General features: G+C 35.2%; 1 protein-coding gene across 2 annotated transcripts in view; it reads right to left on the bottom strand.

The window, feature by feature from the left end:
- Positions 1 to 21,036, bottom strand: part of MIPOL1 (mirror-image polydactyly 1) — a 267,009-nt gene that overhangs the window by 28,423 nt on the left and 217,550 nt on the right. For both annotated transcript variants that reach the window (XM_058666357.1, XM_004584777.3), the window contains exon 13: positions 19,184 to 19,414. In XM_058666357.1, the coding sequence (XP_058522340.1) occupies positions 19,184 to 19,414 (231 nt within the window). The remainder of the gene's footprint in view (positions 1 to 19,183; positions 19,415 to 21,036) is intronic.

Here is a 21,036-nt window from a genome sequence, read left to right as displayed (position 1 = left end):
AACATATTAAGCAAGCACAGCGACAGTCATTTTTCCTCCTTGTTTTAACTTTGATTTAGAAAAACCATATATTCCCAAATTTATATAAACACTTAGGAACTAGAAATCAAGACTCCTCTGTTCATAGATATGATTGACCAAGCTACACTGAGGATGCAATGAAAAGATAAAGCAACAACAGACAAAGCGATGCAGGAACCGAACATGAAGCAAGAAAGAGGAATGCAGCCCCGTTAAGCTTTCTGGACAGCAAATATTTAAAAACCTGGTTAGATCCATAACGCCCTTAAATCTCCTAATATAAAACACCGTTCAACAGGAATTGAGCAAATTAGCATAATACAAGAAACTTATCACATAATTTTTAAGAAATTAAATAGGGATTCTTTGTTTTCTTCCTCAAGAAATACCTTTAGCTTTTATTGAACATTCAATGCTAGAATTAGGTGTATGTAAATGAGGCACTCAATCTGAGGCTAACAGTTAAGGGGCAGAACAAACATCAATAATCAACATTAAGCAATATTTTAATGAAATATCTCTAAGAACAAAAGTAAAAACTTCAAGATAAACTTAATATTAAAAATTTAAATAAGGAAAGAATCATCTGTATCTAGGTCTAATACTAACAGTCTTGAGTCCAGGGCCTAGGCATAACAGTTCAAGCTGCTGTCTGTGATGCGTTACATGTGGGTACTGGCTCATGTCTCAGCTGCTCCATTTTTTTCTTAAAGATTTATTTTATTTTTATTGGAAAGTCAGATATACAAAGAGGAGGAGAGACAGAGAGGAAGATCTTCCGTCCGATGATTCTCTCCCCCAAGTGAGTATAACAGTAGGAGCTGAGCCAATCTGAAGCCAGGAGCCAGGAGCTTCTACTGGGTCTCCCACGCAGGTGTAGGGTCCCAAGGCTTTGGACCATCCTGGACTGCTTTCCAAGGCCATAAGCAGGGAGCAGGAAGGGAAGTGGAGCTGCCGGGATTAGAATTGGCACCCATATGGGATCCCAGAGCGCTCAAGGCGAGGACTTTAGCCACTAGGTCATCGCCCCAGGCCCGTGGCTCCATTTTTGATCCAGCTTTCTGCCAGTGAACCTGGGAAAGTAATGGAAGATGGCCCAAGTGCTTACGTCCCTACCATTCATATAGATGACCTGAACAGAGCTCTAAACTTTGGCCTGATCCATTCCCAGCTATTGTAGCTATTTGGGGAGGGTACTAATGAATGGAAGATATTTGGTTCTCCCTCTTTCTGTAACTCTGCCTTTCAATGAGATAATAATAATCATAAAATTGATAGACATCCGAATCTACTGTCTATCATTTACATAAGCATAAGGTATGAGTCATAAAAATTTTCAAGGTAAATTTTAATTAAAAAATCCTTAAATATTATTTAAGTCAATTGATATACCAAATCCCCATATCCAAGCCCCACTCTGATTTTTTGTTATTATTATTTTATGATTCAATTCCATAGGCTCTAGGATTTCCCTTATCTCTTCCCCAAGTCCCTACTGAGTTCCCCTATGTTATTACAGTAGTACAGTTCTTTATACACAGTCATATGTCCATCATTGTAGGCATGGACAAAGGCAGAGTCCAGTATCCAATTGTCAAGATATAGTTAACAGTTTCATTGGGAGTTTGTCTTTCATCTGGAAGTAAAGATAAATACTGCATTATATCCTCACATCTGGATAGGATAGTCTCCATTACACAGTTACTATACATCCTCTTAAATGAAAAGCCATTTAAAAAATCAATAACAGGAAGAAAAATACAAATTTACAATGCTATGAAGTTGAATAACATGCTACTGAATGATTAATGTGTCACCAAAGAAATGAAAAGAAAACCAAGAACCTTCTTGAAGAAAATGTTACTGTATGACCTAAGAGTCAGTGAAGAATTTAATATGAGTTTTGAAGAAATGAAAACAAAAACATCTAAATCTATAAGATGTAATTTCTGCTGGTCTTTGTTGGTGAGATGTGTCTCTTTTAGGCAATAGAGAGATGGGTTTTGTTTTTTAAATCCAGTCTACTCATCTATTACATTTGATTGATGGGTTTAAGCTATTTACATTCAGGGTTAATATGAATGGGTGGCAATTTGGTCCTGTCATTTTAGCAATGAGTTTTTCATTGTTTGATTTAGTCTTCTGTTGTTATTTTACTGGGACATTCTTCAAATTTGCCTTTGGTTTTGGTTTTTAAGATACAAGCTTCTTAGTACATGCTAAGTAAGTTTAACCAAACTGTTCAGAAAGACTGATTCTAGTGCCATTGTGGCTTCTTTTAAACTAATTCTTATCCCTGTTTCTTTTTCTTAATGTTACTTACAGTGAGTATTGTGGTTCTTATAATATTTATTTGCTCAGCTCTGCTATATGTATATGTATATACATATATAAAATTGCCTCCAAATGCTGTTATACTAGTACTGATTATGAATAAACTAAGCAGAGTTTAAGATTTCTTTGCATTGTGGCATAGTGCATAAGCTGTCACCTGCTACGCTGGCATTGAAAATGGAGGCTAGTTGGAGTCCAGCTGCCACACTTGCAAACCTGCTCCCTGAAAATTGGCCTGAAAAAGCAGTGGAGGATGGTCCAATTGCTAGAGTCCCTGCAATCTACATTAAAGTCATGGAAAAAGCTCTTGGCTTCATACTGGCCCATCTCTAGCAGTTGGGCCTTTTGGGGAGTGAGCTAGTGGATACAAGATCTCCTCTCTGCCTCTTTTCTCTCTGCAACTCTTCTTTTCAAAATAAATAAATTAATTTTTATGGACCCAGCATGGTAACTATTGCCTAAAGTCCTTGCCTTGAACAAGCCAGGATCCCATATGGACATTGGTTTTAATTCAATGAATCTGCTTTCCATCCATCTCCCTGCTGATGACCTGGGAAAGCAATCAAGGACAGCCCAAAGCCTTGGCACGCTGCACCCATGTGGAAGACCCCAGGAGAAACTCCTGGCTCCTGGCTTTGGATCAGCTCCGCTCTGGCCATTGTGGCCAGAAAGGATGGAAGATCTTATTCTCTGTCTCTCCTCTCTGTATATATGAATTTCCAATAAAAATACATGAATGAAAAAATATAAATAACTTAATCTTTTAACAAAGAACCATCTTTGCATTTTGTTTTATAGGTATATGTATATACCTAATATAATACATATATAATAATATAATATATAACACATATAATAATATATACATACACATATATACTAGTAAAGGTATACAGTCAGGGTATGATCAAAAGACATCTGAGTCAGTTATTTATATCAATTTCATATACAGATAAGTATATTTATTTCAACTTGTATACAGTTTGGGAGCTTGCCTATCTTTTAAATTTTATTTTTAATTTTGAACATGTAAAATATTTCCATGGATCAAAATCAAAACTATATAGATAGGCATTCTTATCCTATGCCTGTATCTGCTCCCCAACTACCTGCAAAAGTCAGTTAATTTCTGGTTGTTCTTTTCTGTTCCTTCTACTTTTATTTCTCATACAAAAGGCAGCATTTTTTAAGCACTTGGTTTTTTTTTCAAATAGCAATACATCTTGCAAATCATTGAATATCGGCTTATGTCCCTATTCTTTTTTAGAGTTGATATCTTTATTCTTTTTCCCAGGTGCATTGCATTCCACCATTTTGAGGGGAATACCCATACACACAGTTTGGCTACTCTCTTTGGGTTGTTTTTATTTGCTATTAAATACAATGCTTTTTAATGTTTTCTTCATATTTGTGAAGTTATGATTCAGGGTACTTTCCTGGAAGTGATTTGTTTTTTTTGCACACAAAGGGGAAATACTTGTGTAATTTTCCTAAATACTGTCAAATCCTCCTCTGCCAGCTTTGTATCCTAATCAGTAATGTATAAGGTAAGAACCATTTTTTTAATAGAAACAATTTTACTTCCAGTTTTCATGATATATATAATTGCTTTTGCAAAAGTTATGTGATACATTGTCACTTGGGTGAAACTATCATTTTTCTCCCTTGTTATTTCTGATTCCCAAGAGGCAATTATAATTTTATATTTACTACCCCAAACAAATTATGACAGCAAAAAATCTTGGTGAACAGAGCCAATATTATCCTTGTATTGATCTAACTGCAGGATTTCAGAACTACCCAAATCACTTGGACAGAACCCTCGGAATACATACACATTAAGACTCTGGGTTGATATAAAGTGGTGGTTTGTCATCCCTAGGAACTGAGACACGTGGAAAGTCATGAGTGGTTTCCCCCTTTGTCTCTCATTCCACAGGAACAAAAAGAAGAAATAGCAAATTTGGAAATGAATTCACCCAATTTTCCCTAAACCTTGCTCCTTGCTACCTTGATCAACGATGTAATCATTATTTAAAAATAAAATTAAAAAATACATATTCTGTAAGAAGACATAAAATTTTCCATTTATAGAGCACATTATTCTCACTTCTATATTTTATTTACATAAACATATAAAACATATATAAACATATAATATATAATACACAATAAATATGTGGAAAATATAAATATATTAAATATGTTATATAAAATATAGAGAATATTTAACTTAGTCATATTTTAACGTAATTAGACCAAGTGCATCAGCCCCATCTTCCAGATGAACAAACTGAGAGGAAATACAATCTAATACTCAATACACATTTGTCCTATTAATTTACTGTATTTTTTCTGAGTATAAATTGTTCTCTATTTAGCTCTCAACTGTATCATTTTATGCACAGTCCCATAGGCCCTGGGATGTTCCTTATTTCTGCCCTAATTCCCTCCCCTCTCCCACTGAGTTCCTCCATATAATTACTATAGCATAGTTCTTCATACACAATCATATGTCCATCATTGCAGGTATGAACAATGGCAGAGAGTTCAGCATCCTATTGTCAAAATACAGCTAACAGTTTCATTGGGAGTCCATCTCTGTCTGGAGGTAGAGATACATACTGCATTGTATCCTCATATCTGGATATGACAGTCTCCATTACACAGTTACTGTACATCCCGTTAAATGAAAAGCCACAAAACAAAATCAACAACAGGAAGAAAAGAAGTAATTATCAACACCATGAAGTTAAACAACATGCTACTGAATGACTAATGTGTTGCTGAAGAAATGAAAAAGAAAATCAAGAACCTCTTCAAGAAAATGATGTCACTGCATGATCTATGAATCACTGAATAATTTAATCAGAAGAAAACATTTTGAAGAGATGAAACTAACAATAACAAAAACATCAAAATCTGTGAGATATAGTTTCCGCTGATCTTTGCTGGCGAAATGTGTCTCTTGTAGACAACAAATAGATGGGTTTGGTTTTGCAATCCAGTCTACTACTCTATGAAGTTTGATTGATGAGTTTAAGCCGTTTACATTCAGGGTTAATATGCATGGGTGGTAATTTGGTCTTGTCGTTTGAGCAATGGGTTGTTCATTGATTTAGTCTTCTGTTGTCATTTTACTGGGATATTCTTCACATTTGCCTTTGGTTTTGGTAGGTGCTATGCCTCTTCTCTGTCAAGAGAACATCTTGAAGTAACCTTTGTAGGGCAGGTTTGAAAGAGGCAAATTCTTTTAACTTTTCTTGACCATGGAAGAATTTTATTTCATTTTCAAAGACAAAGGTAAGTTTTGCTGGGTATGTTATCCTGGGCTGACAATTTTTTTCTTTTAGAATCTGGAATATGTTGCTCCATTCTCTTCTGGCCTGTAAGCTTCCTGTGAGAGGTCTCCTGTGAGTTTAATTGGCATTCCTTTATATGCCAGTTGATTTTTTTCACGTGCACGTTTAAGGATCGTTTCCTTATGTTCAACTGTAGAGAGCTCAATTATCATGTGTCATAGTGAAGATGGCTTCTGAACCACCCTGTTTGGAGTTCTGTGTTTCTCCTGGATGTTGTTTCCCAATTCTTTCTATAGGTTAGTGCTTTAATTTAATCACACTATACTGTGATTTGCCAAATAGAAGCTTTAGGAATACTAACTTAATCATTTTACTTCACAAATAGCAGAAATAAAAGCATTTTTATAGATTCATGTCTATGTTGACTTTGGGAAAGCTTCATTTCTTTGAGTTTATCTTACAAATTTTAGAAACTATATACTTTATCTCTCATTGAATTCTTCACTGACTAATACATCATGCAGTGACATCGTTTTCTTGAAGAGGTTCTTGATTTTCTTTTTCATTTCTTCAGCAACACATTAGTCATTCAGTAGCATGTTGTTTAACTTCATGGTGTTGATAATTACTTCTTTTCTTCCTGTTGTTGATTTTGTTTTGTGGCTTTTCATTTAACGGGATGTACAGTAACTGTGTAATGGAGACTGTCATATCCAGATATGAGGATACAATGCAGTATGTATCTCTACCTCCAGACCAAGATGGACTCCCAATGAAACTGTTAGCTGTATTTTGACAATAGGATGCTGAACTCTCTGCCATTGTTCATGGCTACAATGATGGGCATATGATTGTGTATGAAGAACTATGCTATAGTAATTATATGGAGGAACTCAGTGGGGGAGCGGGTCTAAGGAGGGGGTAAAAATCCCAGGGCCTATGGAACTGTACATAAAATGATAATAATAAAAAGTAAAAAAAAAGATTCATTTAAAAAAATCCATCATCAAGTCTTCCAAAAAAAAGAAAAGAAAAGAAAAGAAAAGAAAAGAAAAGAAAAGAAAAGAAAAGAAAAGAAAAGAAAGAAAGAAAACAGACTAAACAGGGCAAATATTTGCAGCGGTGGTAAAGATGTCACTTGGGATGCCACATCCTATATCAGCTGCCTGGGCTCCACTTCTGGCTCTCCTCCTGCATTTGGCTTCCTGATAATGTGTACATTGGGAAGCAGGGGATGCTGATGGGCTATGACCTTGGGTCTCTGTTACCTATGCGACAGACTCAGGTCCCAGCTTCAGCATAGCTGCTTGGGGACATCGTGGGATCTCTGTCTTTCGGTTTCTCATTCTCTATGTCTCTTGTTTTCAAACCAATTAAATAAATACATATTTTAAACATACGTATCTACAGATGTTACTAACCAAGTCTAATGATAAATTCTATTCTGGAAAAATAGTCCATATTTTACAACAAAATAAGACTCAGTATTGCAAACCTAAGAAACAAGCTGAAAACAGTGAATTACCTCTTAGTATAAAAACAATTGCTATGATTTTCTAAAATCTTAAAAAATCAAGTAAAATGTATTAAAAATGTGATTTCCAGAACTGATTAAAGTTCAAAGGCTTCCGTTACAATGAATCATGTCTTTTGCTTTCTCTGAAAAGGTAAGGAAAAAAGTTCTATTTCAAGTATAAAATGTTTGACCCATGCTTTAATTAGAGTGATTCATTCTTGAGAATGGCAACATTAAATTTGTCCCATCTAGTAACCTTAAGAAAATATTAAAGGATGACATTAACAAACATTATAAAATGTGAGTCTCAAACAGAAGCACAAAATCAATCAGTATAATCATAAAACTAGATTTTGGCCTTTTTAAAAATCATATAAACTGCTCTCCATAAAATACAATCTGTACATTAGAGATGTCATTTATTTTTGAAGTTGAAAAATAACAAAAAGACTTTAGACCCACATATAGGAGGTACTCTTTTTATCCTTTTCTGAGACACTGACCTGTATGCTCATTTAAAAATGAACACCACATCTCTGCGTTATTAAATCTTTGTTTTGATCTATTAGTATTCACCAAAGTGCCATTTTATAAAACCCCACACTCAATAGACAAGGCTGGAGGTGACCATCTGCAGCTTTAGAGTCTGCGTTTGAATTGATGAAAAGAGCTTTGTGTTTTCATTGCCAAGTTTGATTCTTCCAGTCATTAGGCATTCCCCTCAGATAGCATCAATGAAGCCGTACTTTCTTACACCCGTGTGTTAAATTCTCTTCTCCTCATGGTTTCCTTTGCCAGCTCTACTCAAGAATGAGTATTGGGTCTTAGCCACATTCTTTTCACAGCTGTGTTAAAAAAGAGCATCAGAAAGTCTTCCTAAAACCCATATGTGTATCTGGTCAGTTCTCTGTCTCAGGGTCACCTCACATTGTGGTGTGATTATACAGAGATTCATTCTTGTTGTTGAACTGTGCTACGGCCACCATTCTGGGGAAGATTAGGCACTCTGAGAGTTAGTAGTAGAGAACTTCTTGGAAGAATGATGGGAAATCCATGTAACCCATACAAAGGGTAGATTATTTCAATTAATTCAAGGGAAAATATGGTTTAAGATATTAAATGTTATTTTTGCCATTATATAACCTGCTATCTGGCAAATACGGTAACAAATACGAAATAACATATGCTCACATGTACTTTCAGGATACTATTGGATGCAGTCAGGAAAAAAGTAAAATGTTAATGATGGTACAGGAACTGTTAGTTTATATGGTATAGATGCCAAAGCAACTAAAATAAAATTAGCTTTTTCAGTAACAAAATACTATTTACTTTGTAAGTTTTGAAATCTTACTTTTTACTTTCAGTCATTTTATAGAAATAACAAAAGAATTTACAATGATGTGACTTTTATTTATTGCTATTACTTTTTTACTACACCATACTTTGATTAAGAATGGAGGGGGAATAAAACCACTCAAGAGCCATTGAGCTGTTAAAAAACATGGAATGCTATAAGGAAAAAATACTTCAGCTGCAATTACATATCCCTGTAGCAGGATTTTTTCTTCTTTAAATGTGAATAATGAGGCTATGTATAGGCACTGCTTATGATTTTACCACCAGAAAACGTCACACTGAAATAAGCATTATTATTTTATTTTATAAATTTGCTAACAACCAAATACACAGGTGCTTATCCCTGAGAAATACACACAGGTGCAAATCCTTGACCTCGTAGGAAAGAAGTAATCTATCACGGAATCTTAAAGTCCAAGTGAAATTTATAGGTTCATTTGCTGTGAGTTATATGATTTTTTTCCCTATAATACTTTGGAAATAAAATCTGTACCTCTTAAGGAAAGACTAGTTGTGTAACTGTGTATAGCAGATGATAGATGTGTATAATGAGGAGTTATTAAAAGAAACCAGACTTGCATTGATATAAAATATATTAGCAATGATACACATTAATATGAAGTCTTATAGATAAAGCAAAGGGAAAACATTCTTTATAAACCATATCAAATATCCAGGATATGATACATTACATTCAGTATTATCAGATTGTATTAAGATCCAAACAAAAAAGATGAAAACTTCTGAAAATCAAATTTCTATAATAGTCTCCCTTTTGCCTTTACTACTATAAAAATAAGTTTAGTAGTAATTAGCATTATTAAGCAACTTTACCCAAGGGAATTTGAGCTGTTTTGTATGTCCTATTTTCATCAAACATTACATTATTCTCAAAAAGGATGAGTTCTCCTGACATCTCAAAAGTATCTTGGAACTATATAACTTGTTTAAAAAATAGACTTTTTTTTTTAAGTATTATGGTAAGTATCTCTGTGTATAATAAGTAGTTCCAGCGAAACTTACTGTATGTACTCAGGTAAGAAAGGTGACCCACTATGCAAACATTTAATGGAACTGAAAATGTTAATTAACATATACCTGCTTGAGAGAATCAGACTCATTTTTATAACCTAAACATGCAATCTGGTTATTTAAAAATATTAATGATTAAAAATTCTGGATATATTTTACGTATTAAAAAGTAAAAATTAAGCATGTGTAGATGCTGGGCATCTCTGAATCTGTTCAGGTGTCATCCTAGTGCATCTTCTACATATAAATAATGTTAATGTTATATTTAATAAGATCTAGATTTAAAAGGTATATTCCAAAGCCCATTGGGGGAGTGCATTTGTAGGTAAACTGTCACCCACACAAATTAACTACCTGAGCTATTATTTGCAGAGGTATATATTATATTTTACAGCATTTTAAAATCTCAAACACGAAGTAAACATTTTAAGGAGCAGTTTCCAGAAAACTTTTTAAGTCTTCCCACTTTGTAAGAATCAATTATAAACATTAATTAAAATGTTGATTTGTACTTTATGGGGTTTGACAATTAATAAAAGATTCTTTGATTCAATGCACAACTATTTAATAGTATTCTATAGGCCTAATATAGCCCTGGAACATACATTCAAACATATTTTACAGTAACCAAAAAAAAAAAAAAACATAGAAAAAGTTGAAAAGAAGCAGAGAAATTTTAATGCAAAGAGCAATCTATGACAAAAACAATTAATTGAAGTTTTTCATCTCAAACCAATTAAGAATATTTTAGCACAATTGTTTTTCATTATGCTTAAGCTCATATTCTGGAGCTAGCAAAAACAATGGAGTCTAGTCTTTTGATAAAAATGGTTTGTTTTTTTTTTAAATCAAGAAACTGTGGAAATGCTCTGTTCCCCTTCCCAGCACTTGGAGTCATCCATCCTGTTTTATAATTCAACCTGCAAACAGATTAAGTAGCTGAGTTTGTGGAAAGTATGTTTGTTCTACGCTAAGAACCCTTGTGTGACACTATGGTGACTCCCCTGACACTTCCAAGAGAACTGCAGACAGTTCTTACTGAAAAAAGGAAACCAGGCTGAGAATTCCCAATTTCTTCATAACCTCAACTTCTTCATAGAAATCAGTATTTGACTAAGAGACAGGAAAGACTTTGTTAGCTTTACATTTCTTTTTTCCCCTCTACTGACAACATTCAAAACATGCACATTGTCTCACATTTCAAAAGGCAATTTACTACTTAAAACATAGACACTGAAATGTCTATACCACAAATATAACACACACTTTAGGCAACTGATTTTGTTCAGAAAAGCATACCATAAAAATAAGTTCTGAAAAGCAAATATATCCTTTTGAAAAAAACATGCTTAGAGCTTTATAATACTTCTATTACTATAAATCAGGCCCACAGTGAGGACAGTATACAACAAGTTATTTCAATGTAAAAACCTCACTTTTTGGGAGCTATTCTAGCCTTCTAATTCTGGTTGCAACTACTTTTATTAGTTTGCTTAGATATGATAATTACACCAAAAACTTTTGGTCTAGATCACAAGAATCATACGTTAGATGGACTCACAGATAGAAAATAAAATACACATAAAAATTACCAAGTTTTTCATCACTCAAGAAAGGAAAACACTGTATCATGGATTTTGTGCATAAGACTTTTCTTTAATAAACAGGATTAGAGATAGTTCTTGGCAAATTTACTATGAGAAGTTTTTTCTGCAAGATTCCTGGGATCTTACCTACTCTTTACTTTCCTACATCCAAATAACACTTCTTAAAACACCACATGTGTTAGTATTAGGAGAAGAGGAATCTCTAAAGGCTCAATCATCACCCATTGCCCTTCCACAGATATACACATTTCTCAGTGGAATTACAAAGGAGAAAGCAACACTTAATCTCAGGAACGGTTGTCCACTGGTTACATTTTAGGGTTCATTATAGTTGGCTCATTATTTCTGGGCTATCATATCTGGCATTCACTGACTATTTTTTTTTTCCATTCACTGACATCTAATCAGTAAGTGATTTCAAAACAATAGATACTAGCTAGCTTTATGGATGGTAAGTTTGTACAATTTTTTCTTTCCAGGTATATTCCCACAGAATAAAATATAGCAAAAATACTAACCATTTTTATGATACTAGAAGAAAATGAAGTACAACTATAAAATTCTACAATAGTAAGAGCATATTATTTTTTCAGTGCTATTGAAGATCTTAGGTCTTTTAAATGTAATTGAAACTTAATGGAAGCAGGTAGTTAGGAGAAGGGTTAAAATATGGTTAGGAGCAATAAAGAGATTCTAATTTCTAGGAAGGTAAAAGTGTGATTGGCCAGTGAGAGGAGACAGGTGAGACTAACCATTAAGCTGATTTCCTCCCTTTCCCCACAATCTAGTAAACATCAAGCAAAGTTTTTGTCTAGAGCTTAAAGCAGATTAGAGTATATCTGAAATTTTCCAGGTCTAACTTGTGCACACTTTAGTCCATTATGATATTAAACTGTCTGATTTAATTTGTTCACAAGCATTTGTAAACTACTGACTTTATTGTATGTATTCATGTGAGGTTTTGGAGATGGAATATAAAAAGGTGAATAGAACACAATGCATAGTTCTGGAAAATTTTAGACAGTAGAGTAGATAGGAAATAGGCACTAAAAATCCTGGATGGTTCATGTTATAACGATATGGATGAAATACTATGACAACAATAAAGATAAAATACAGAACTAACTTATCATAAGTCAGTGGAAGTTTCACTGTAGAAATACCATTTCAGTGCCTCATGAAAGTAGCAAGAATTTACCAGACTAAAACCTCCTAAAAATTTAAAATATGGAAATAATAGGGTATGATCTTTGTTTTAGGAAGATTAACTCTGATGGCAGTGAAGAAAATTCACATGACAGACCAAAGGTAAGTATACTAGTTTTGGATTCCTAAAGTAGTCTAAATAAAGGGTGATGATGGCCAAATTTAACGTAGTTACCAAGTGAGGAAGACACTGGAAGAAATCAGGATATATTCAGGGAGCAGACAAAATAGGAATTGCTGTCAAAGTGAATTTGAAAAGCAAAAAAAAAAAAAAAAAAAAAAAAAAAGAAGGAGGAGGAGCAATAGCAGCACTGGAGCTACCACAGGCTATTAACTGAGACGGGAAACGCAGCACAGGATGGGGAGGGGATCTTAATTTTCAGCAGAGTGAAGAGTAAAAAGCTTTGGTGGATCTCTAGAGAGAGGAGTACTAGGATGAAGATTTGAGAGTTACTCAGCTAGAGCTAGGCTGCTCACATGAGACATGGGGCTGTGGACAGAACAGACCAGGCAGCTGCATCTACCAGTATGTGCACTGGCTGGTGCAGTGACAGATCACACATGACCCTGCAATGCCTGTGTGCACACAAGAGTCAAATCTGAGGTCATCCCAAGCAAGATTTCTGAGGGACTCCCTCACAATTACATGGCCAGACTCAAACCCCTGCCACAGGGAAAAGCACAATATATGTGGTATGATCTTAGAGTGCATGTATCAGGATTGGACCTCCTCAATTGCTAATGCCTGTGCATGAGCAGATGCACATGGGGGATGTGAAAGCCAGCTCATCTAGGCCAGCAGAGGACATAGGGATGCTTCATCAGAAGATGGAAAAAAAAGATGGAGCACTCTCCAGGCCAAGCTTTGCAGCAAGTACCTGGGTCTGTGGATGCACTAAATCAAAAAGATTTTATCAACTCTGGTGCAACAAAGCTGACAATGTCTGAGAAGTACGAAACCCACTCAGGTAACACCCTTGGAACGCTCTTCCCCACATCCATGTCTCTAAAGCATCATCAAAGGACTGTCCCCATCCCCAGGTGCTGATGTCGTTTGACAGCAAGGTGTGGCTGCTCCCACTCCCTCCACTGCAGACACAGGAGAAAAAAACATTGAAACACTTGTCCCACCCACCTTCCTCCATGCCTCAATTTAAAAATTAAATTAAATGAAAAAGAAAGCTATTCAGCTAATAGTAGTTAAACATTATAGAAATGAATGACACTTCTTGGAACTGGATAGACATAATGTAAAATAAAATGGGAGACATATCTCCTGAAAGAAACAGAGTAGAAACTGTCAAAATGCTAGTAGAAGTGGAAGGTAATGATGTCACAGAACTCAAGAAGGGGGCTTAAAGAGGAATGGTGAAAAATACTAAATGATAAAGACAGCTGAAGTAAGAAAAATATTATAAAATTTGACTACATTTCTAATTGAAGTGTTTGATAACTTGAATAAGTTCTAAGGAAATCATATGTGATTACATATTACATCTTCTTACGTATCTAATTGTTTTAATCTCCCTCCCTGCAATCAGAACAAGGGTCTTGGAACACTTAAGAGGTAAGATATATAATGTAAATGTTTAAAATTAGAAAATATCTAAGACATGGTTTATGAGAATTCATAGTCCAGTAAGAAATATACATAAACAGATTAAATATACAATAACTTTCTTTTTTCTATAATATATTTTTCTATAATAATAGGTTTTTGGAAGTTCAACAGAGAATACTGCTGCCATAAAGCAGTAAAAAACAAACAAGCAAACAAACAAAATCCTACAAAGACCATGATAACACACAGAAGGGAGTGATTTCACTTTCTAGGAAGTTGTCAAGGACTTTTTAGAGAAGATCCAATTGAACTGCTCTTTCTATCTTGATGAACAACTTAGCAATTCTAACAATATTTAAAGTAGCCTTATCGTAATAACAGGTATTTTACATGCTATCCTATGAAGTCAGAATTACTCCATGAGATCTCTTTAATTTGAGGAACCTGTGCTTACAGTGGTTAAGTAAGTTGTTCCAAATGTCATAGGCAGCAGTATTATTGCACACCTCAGCACAGTGTTTTAGAAGCATCTTTGTTTATGTTTAACATGATTATATCTTAGTTACATATAAAAATCAGCTAAAATGGGGATAGAATTAGTAGTTGAAAAATGGCAATCTTGAGAACACTTTGAGTGCAATAGATACCGTCGGTGTACTGAGTAGTGAAGGAGTAAATGGGAACTGAAAGATTAGCAGGTGAAGCAGCTGCCTGTGGTGCTGGCACCAAGTACGGGTGCTAGGTCAAGGCCCAGCTGTCCTACTTTAGATCTAACTCCTTTTACATGCCTGGGAAAGCAGTAAAAGAAGGCTCCAAGTCCTTGGCACCTGCACCAATGTGGGATATTAAGATGGAATTCCAGGCTCCAGAATTCAGACTGGCACATGTAGCCACTGCAGATACTGAGGGAGTGAACCAGTGTATGGATGATCTCTCTCTCCTCTCTCTCAATTTCTGTCTCTCCCTAACTTGCCTTTCTAATAAATAAACAGAACTTTATTTTTACTTTTTAAAAATATTTATTTACTTTTATTGGAAGTCAGATATACAAATAGGAGGAGAGACAGAGAGGAAGATCTTTCATCTGCTGATTCACTCTCTAAGTGGCTTCAATGGCTGGAGCTGAGCTGATCCAAAGCCAGGAACCTGGAGCCTCTTCTGGGTCTCCCACGCTTGTGTGCGGTTCCTCGCCTACGTTCCCAGCCCACAAGCAGGGAGCTGGAAGGGAAGTGGGGCTGCCAGGATTATAACCAGTGCCCATATAGGATCTGGGGCATGCAATGTGAGGACTTTAACCACTAGGCTACCATGCTAGGCCCAAGCCATCGCAACTTAGATAAATAAATACATAAACAAACAAACAAATACAAAATAAATAAATAGATAGGCAATGACTATAGATAAGTTATTTTTAAAAGTTTGGAAAGAGAAAACTGAAAATGTGAACTACTTTGGCTTAAATTTTTTTTTAGATTTATTTATTTTTATTACAAAGTCAGATATACAGAGAGGAGGAGAGACAGAGAGGAAGATCATCTGTCCAATAGTTCACTCCCCAATGAGCGCAACGGCCAGTGCTGCACCGATCCGAAGCCAGGAGCCAGAAACCTCCTTCCGGGTCTCCCACACAGGTGCAGGGTCCCAAGGCTTTGGGCCGTCCTCTACTGCTTTCCCAGGCCACAAGCAGGGAGCTGGACGGGAAGTGGAGCTGCCGGGATTAGAACCGGCGCCCATATGGGATCCTGGTGCGTTCAAGGCGAGGACTTTAGCTGCTAGACCATGCTGCCGGGCCCTACTTAGGTTTAAATTTAAAATTGCCTGGATTACTGAAATACTTTCCAAGAACTTTCCAAAATATTTTGAAATATCAGTAATTCAGATGATATGGAGAATACTAATAGCATTTTACACATACTTTTGTTTCTTTTAGAAAAATCTTTTTAAACATAAGCAAGCAAATATCTACAATGACTGAGTACAAAAAGAAAAGCCATATTTTATGTAGGTCTTGTTGAAAATCATAAGATTAAAGATTTAAATGTAACATATAACTGTGGGGAGCCATGCAGTTGGGTTGGATGGCATGCGTGAGTGATGAGAATTGCTCCTCGGTTAGCAAGGCTACGAGGAGTTTCCGGCAGCGAGGCAAGGCCTGGCAGAATGTCTCTGGTCACCTCATTGCTGCCTCACCTCATTGTATGGACACTCAATCGCCTCTCTGATGTTTCATAGAATTCTCCTGAGGGTGTTGCTGTTGTTTTTCTGCCAATGTGAAGTGATTCCTGTAACTGGTATGACAGATCAAATTGATCAATCATGCTATGATAAAAACATCTTTAGTGACGTAAGGCTATGACAAACAGCTAAAAGCATACAATAGTACAATTGAGCCCACAATGTCTCCAAACATCCTGTTATGTGCCCACTTTTGTCCTGGAATTTGCCCTAGTATAAGTAATGTTTTCCTTAAGAAATGGCTTGATAATATCTTAGAACTGATGGCAATCATGGAGGTAAAAAGAGTTTGTTAACCATGCATCTCAAACTGTTACAACACATGATATGATGCATTTTAGTTTCTCACCACAGAAAGCAAAAGTGTATGGGGCATCTTCTAAAGGGAAACAAACGTGAACTCCCTCAAAATGGCTTGAAATCTCAATCTTATACTGGCACTTATATTTAGGGAAAGAAAACAGTTTAAAAAAATTCTATCTTATATTGGCACTTACATTTAGGGAAAGAAAACAGTTTATATAGATAAAAGGAAGTTTTTTGTAAAGGCCCTCTGTAGATTGGCTGTGCTGCCTTGATCCCTTTCACTGACCTTTAACAAAAGAATGAAAAACAATTGAATCAGCACAAGGTGAAGGTGAGAGTAATTAATGCATGATTTGATTATAAGATGTAGCAAAGAATCTATGTTATATGCTTTTATAAAATCCTTTCATTTATGATCTTTTAATTCTGTACTCTAAATATTTTAATCAATATTAGCTTGTGTTTAGTAAAAATTGGTTTTGAGTATAAAATTAATTTTAAATATAAGTAAACTACTTGTCACTGTGTAACTGCATGCACTGCCAACCGTGGAGTTCCTGGCTTCAGCCAGGTGACTGCAGGTTTCGATGAGTAATGGTTTGCCAAAAATGTTTTCTTTAAAGTAAATAATATTTTTTAGGATTGTTTTTTGTATTTTCTTAATCATGATGTGAAAATGAAACAACTGGATATTGTGCAAAAGCTTGTGATGATTTGCGTATAAATAAAGAAGGCAACTTTTCTGAGTTGTCCATTATGAGCATCAAGCCATAGTGGTCCGTGTCTTATCTCTTCCTCTTATAGTCTCCTCGATCTACGCATCCTTTGCAAGCTCTCAGTCAGCCGGAGCTGGTCTCCGGCATATAACTCTTATAAATGACACAGTTGTACTCAAACTCAATTCATGGTATATGCCATTTCTTAAAGTGTTGTGGGCCTGGCGTGATTAGTGGCTACAGTCCTTGCCTTCCATGCTCCAGGATCCCATATGGGTTCTGGTTTGTGTTATAGCTGCTCCACTTCCCATTCTGCTCTCTGCTTGTGTTTTGGGAAAGCAGGAGAGAATGACGCAAAACCTTGGTACCTTGCACCCACTCGAGAGACCCAGAAGAGGTTCCTGGCTCCTGGCTTCAGATGGCTTTAGCTCTGTCCGTTGCGGCCACTTTGGGAATAAACCAGCAGATTAAAGCGCTTTCTCTTTCTCTCTGTAAATCTGCCTTTCCAATAAAAATAAATAAATCTTTAAAGAAAACAAAATTTTGTCTATGGTTAAATGTGCAAATAAAGAATTACACAATTAGTCTGTCATGCAGTCAAAATTGTTCCATTTAAAGCATGGTGTGGGGTGCTGTTATTTTTAGTTTTTGGTATATAAATGCTCTTTATGTTACAAACTGCTGATGACTTGTTAAAATTTAAAAGTTAAAAAAAGTTAATAACATTTCCAAAGATATTCTTAGAAAAATCTAAATGGTCTCTGAGAACCACTATTTAAGGGAATTTCAGTCATCTATTGAAATTAAAGGATTACATACAAAAATCTTGGGGATTTGTAATTACTTGTACACTTTGAGCAAACAGAGCTAAATCGGAAACTAACTGTCAGAAGTTACTACTGGGATTTGCAATGACATTAGATCTACCTATATATCATTGAGTTCTTGCACTGACAATGTACATCATGTTCAAGGGTATATATCTGCTGACTGAACACAAACAATATTTAAGTCTTTAAAAATACATGCATAATTCCTATACAACTCAAAACTTTCAAGGTATGCTGGTAGTTTTATGCACAATCCCTAAATGCTTTAAAAATAAAGTTGACTACAAATTTACTTGAGCTTGGGTTATTAATCAAAATGCAATTTCAAGATATTTTGGAACTGTTGAGATGACTTATTTTCACATAAGAAGTAGTTAGAAGAAATCCTGAAGTGAAAAAAGTGGGGAAAAAATTAAGGAAATTGAAGGTGAGAACTAGTGAACGATGCAATATTGTTAACAATATACAATAAAGGCTAAATGTCAAGTTCTATCACATTAAAGTTGCCTCAGAAAATTCTGCGACAAAGCTCAAGCCCCATAAATTAAAAAGTGACTTCCTTGCCTAGTAAGCTGCTAACTTTCTACTAACTGTCACAAGGACTGATTATGCAGGTTTATTTAAATTTTAATAAAAATGCACGGATCACTCAAAAAAAAAACCAAATATAATTATGCAGTGTGAAAAGCTGTACTGAATAGTTTTAGAAGAACAACAGAAGAAAATTAATTCCTCCATACTGAATTCTATGCAACCAGAGGTATCAGTCTGCAAGGTCACGGAAAGCTCAGCTGGGGCAGGATTAATGTGAAGCCAAATGAGTACAGGTGGTAATTTGCCTCTTCTCCTGGCTGATAACTTGGCCTGTTACTGGGAGGTGTGAGATGGTGTAGGCGGTAAGGTCTCAGCAAACTGAAGATCAATCAGGAGAAAGCATGGTGATTTGCCCTAGTTAGAAACAATGACTCTCTAGAGACAGCGTCCCGATCCTAATCACGAATATGATGCCCACTGTTATGAGTTCATTTAGTTCAGTATACTTTTGTCTTAAACTATAAATGGCATGAAAACAAATGCATATTGTTTAGTTCTTCAAAGGACATGTATTTTCTTTTGCTTTGTTTCAGGTTTTGGAAAGGATGCAGTGTAGTTACTTACTTCTGAACTTTCTCGCTGGCCATGCGCGAGGCCTCCACAGCGAGCTGAAGCTGTAGCTGCATGTGTGCTCGCTCGCTCAGCGCTTGCTGCAGCTGGGCAGCCAGTTCCTCATTTTGTTGTTGAGTAATAGAGACAATGCTCTCCCGGCTTTTCAGAGCTTCTTCATAGGTGCTGAGGGTATGGTTAAACTGATCCTTCAGATGCTCTTCTTGAGACAAAGATTTGTGCAAACTGAGGAAACACAAAACAGTATAAATACGAATAATCGAGGATGACTGATCAATGGTCTACTTAGCAAAAATCCCTATGTATAATCTCCATCTAAAAAAATCAACACAGAATAAATAGGTACACAAAATAATTTTGATATCTAATTACAATAAGTAAAAACTTCTATTTTTCTTCTTCTTGGCTGAAAATTACACAAATGATTACCCGTGCCAACACAGCATGCAAAATAGATGCTTCAAGACGTCAATTATATCAGTGCAAATATTACATTCAATTTTCTTTAAAATAGCAGAGAACTGTAAAATAACATATTTTAGGAAAATAAATAAATATAATAAGATGACTTCAAACAAATGAGAAGTGAGACAATGGGCGTCAGTTTAGTAGATCCAGCTAAGCACTTAATTGAGAATGAATGAGATTTGTGCAACTAGCCTTGTACATGGAATTTTTTTTACTTGTCACAGTTAAGATATAAATGATGTTAAACATCAGTAGCTAGCTTGTATAGAAATAATACATATCAAGGTTTACTTTTTGCCTAATAAATCCTATGCCAAATACACACACTCATTAAGACATACAGAGGAAGAGCATATAAATTAAGACTAAATGAATGCAGAAGAAAATGCAGACAAATAGAATGCTAAAATGCTAAAGGTCAAACCTTTGATATGTCATTACACCTACCACCTGAGGTTATTTTGAAATGGCACCAAGCACCTCACTCAATTAAATAAAGACATTTTGAAAATATAAATATTTAATAAGAGAAATTTAAAATCCACCTAGGAGATGTTCTTTTTTATTAAATAAAATCATTCAGTATATACATACAAAGGAAATGTCGATCGGGAACTTGAAGTGAAACAATGTAACTATATAATCCAGATTGACAGTGGGACAGACAGCAGTCTATTTTAAGCTGCAAAAAGTTAGTGAATGTTAGCACTCTTCTAATAGCTGGTCTGGTACTTTATTTAAAACCTGTTCAAAGTAATTATAAATTTCATCTTTTTTGTTTAAACTATCCACAAGCCTCTACAGTATGCTCATTGTGGAGGTGGCAAACAGAAATAAGCCAGGCATGAAACGTGGATGGTTAACTTCTCAAAAGAAGTTATTTCAGGATTAAAATTAGTGCATAAGAATAGCAACTGTTGCTAAACTCTGGTCAGTTACTACATACAAAGTTAGGAAAATATACAATGCCACATTTATAAAACACAAAAAAGTATCTTTCTTCATTCGCATTGCTAATCTAACTCTACTTCATTTGTCCTATTCTTCCTTATAATTCACATTCCTAAAGACTTCTGTCTCTAGTCCACTTTCCTATTCTAGTCTTCTCACATTAACTGCCTCCCACCTTTTCCAACTTCCAAATTCCTTTAGCACATCCAATCTACTACAAAGATAAAGCAGGAAAGAAAATGAAAAACAAAGAACACAAAATACAAAAAAATAAAAAAGATATCTATATAAACTTTACACTTATAACATTACTTTCATTTTAATTGTTAAGTTACATTTAAAATTGCATAAATATAAATATCTAAAGCATTCAGCTTGCCAACAAAGAATAAAATATAGAACAAATGAAGGAACCTAGACCACTTCCC

This window comes from Ochotona princeps, chromosome 6 (assembly GCF_030435755.1).
Source record: "Ochotona princeps isolate mOchPri1 chromosome 6, mOchPri1.hap1, whole genome shotgun sequence".
NCBI classification, from domain to species: domain Eukaryota; kingdom Metazoa; phylum Chordata; class Mammalia; order Lagomorpha; family Ochotonidae; genus Ochotona; species Ochotona princeps.
This window is presented reverse-complemented; position numbering and strand designations above follow the sequence as displayed.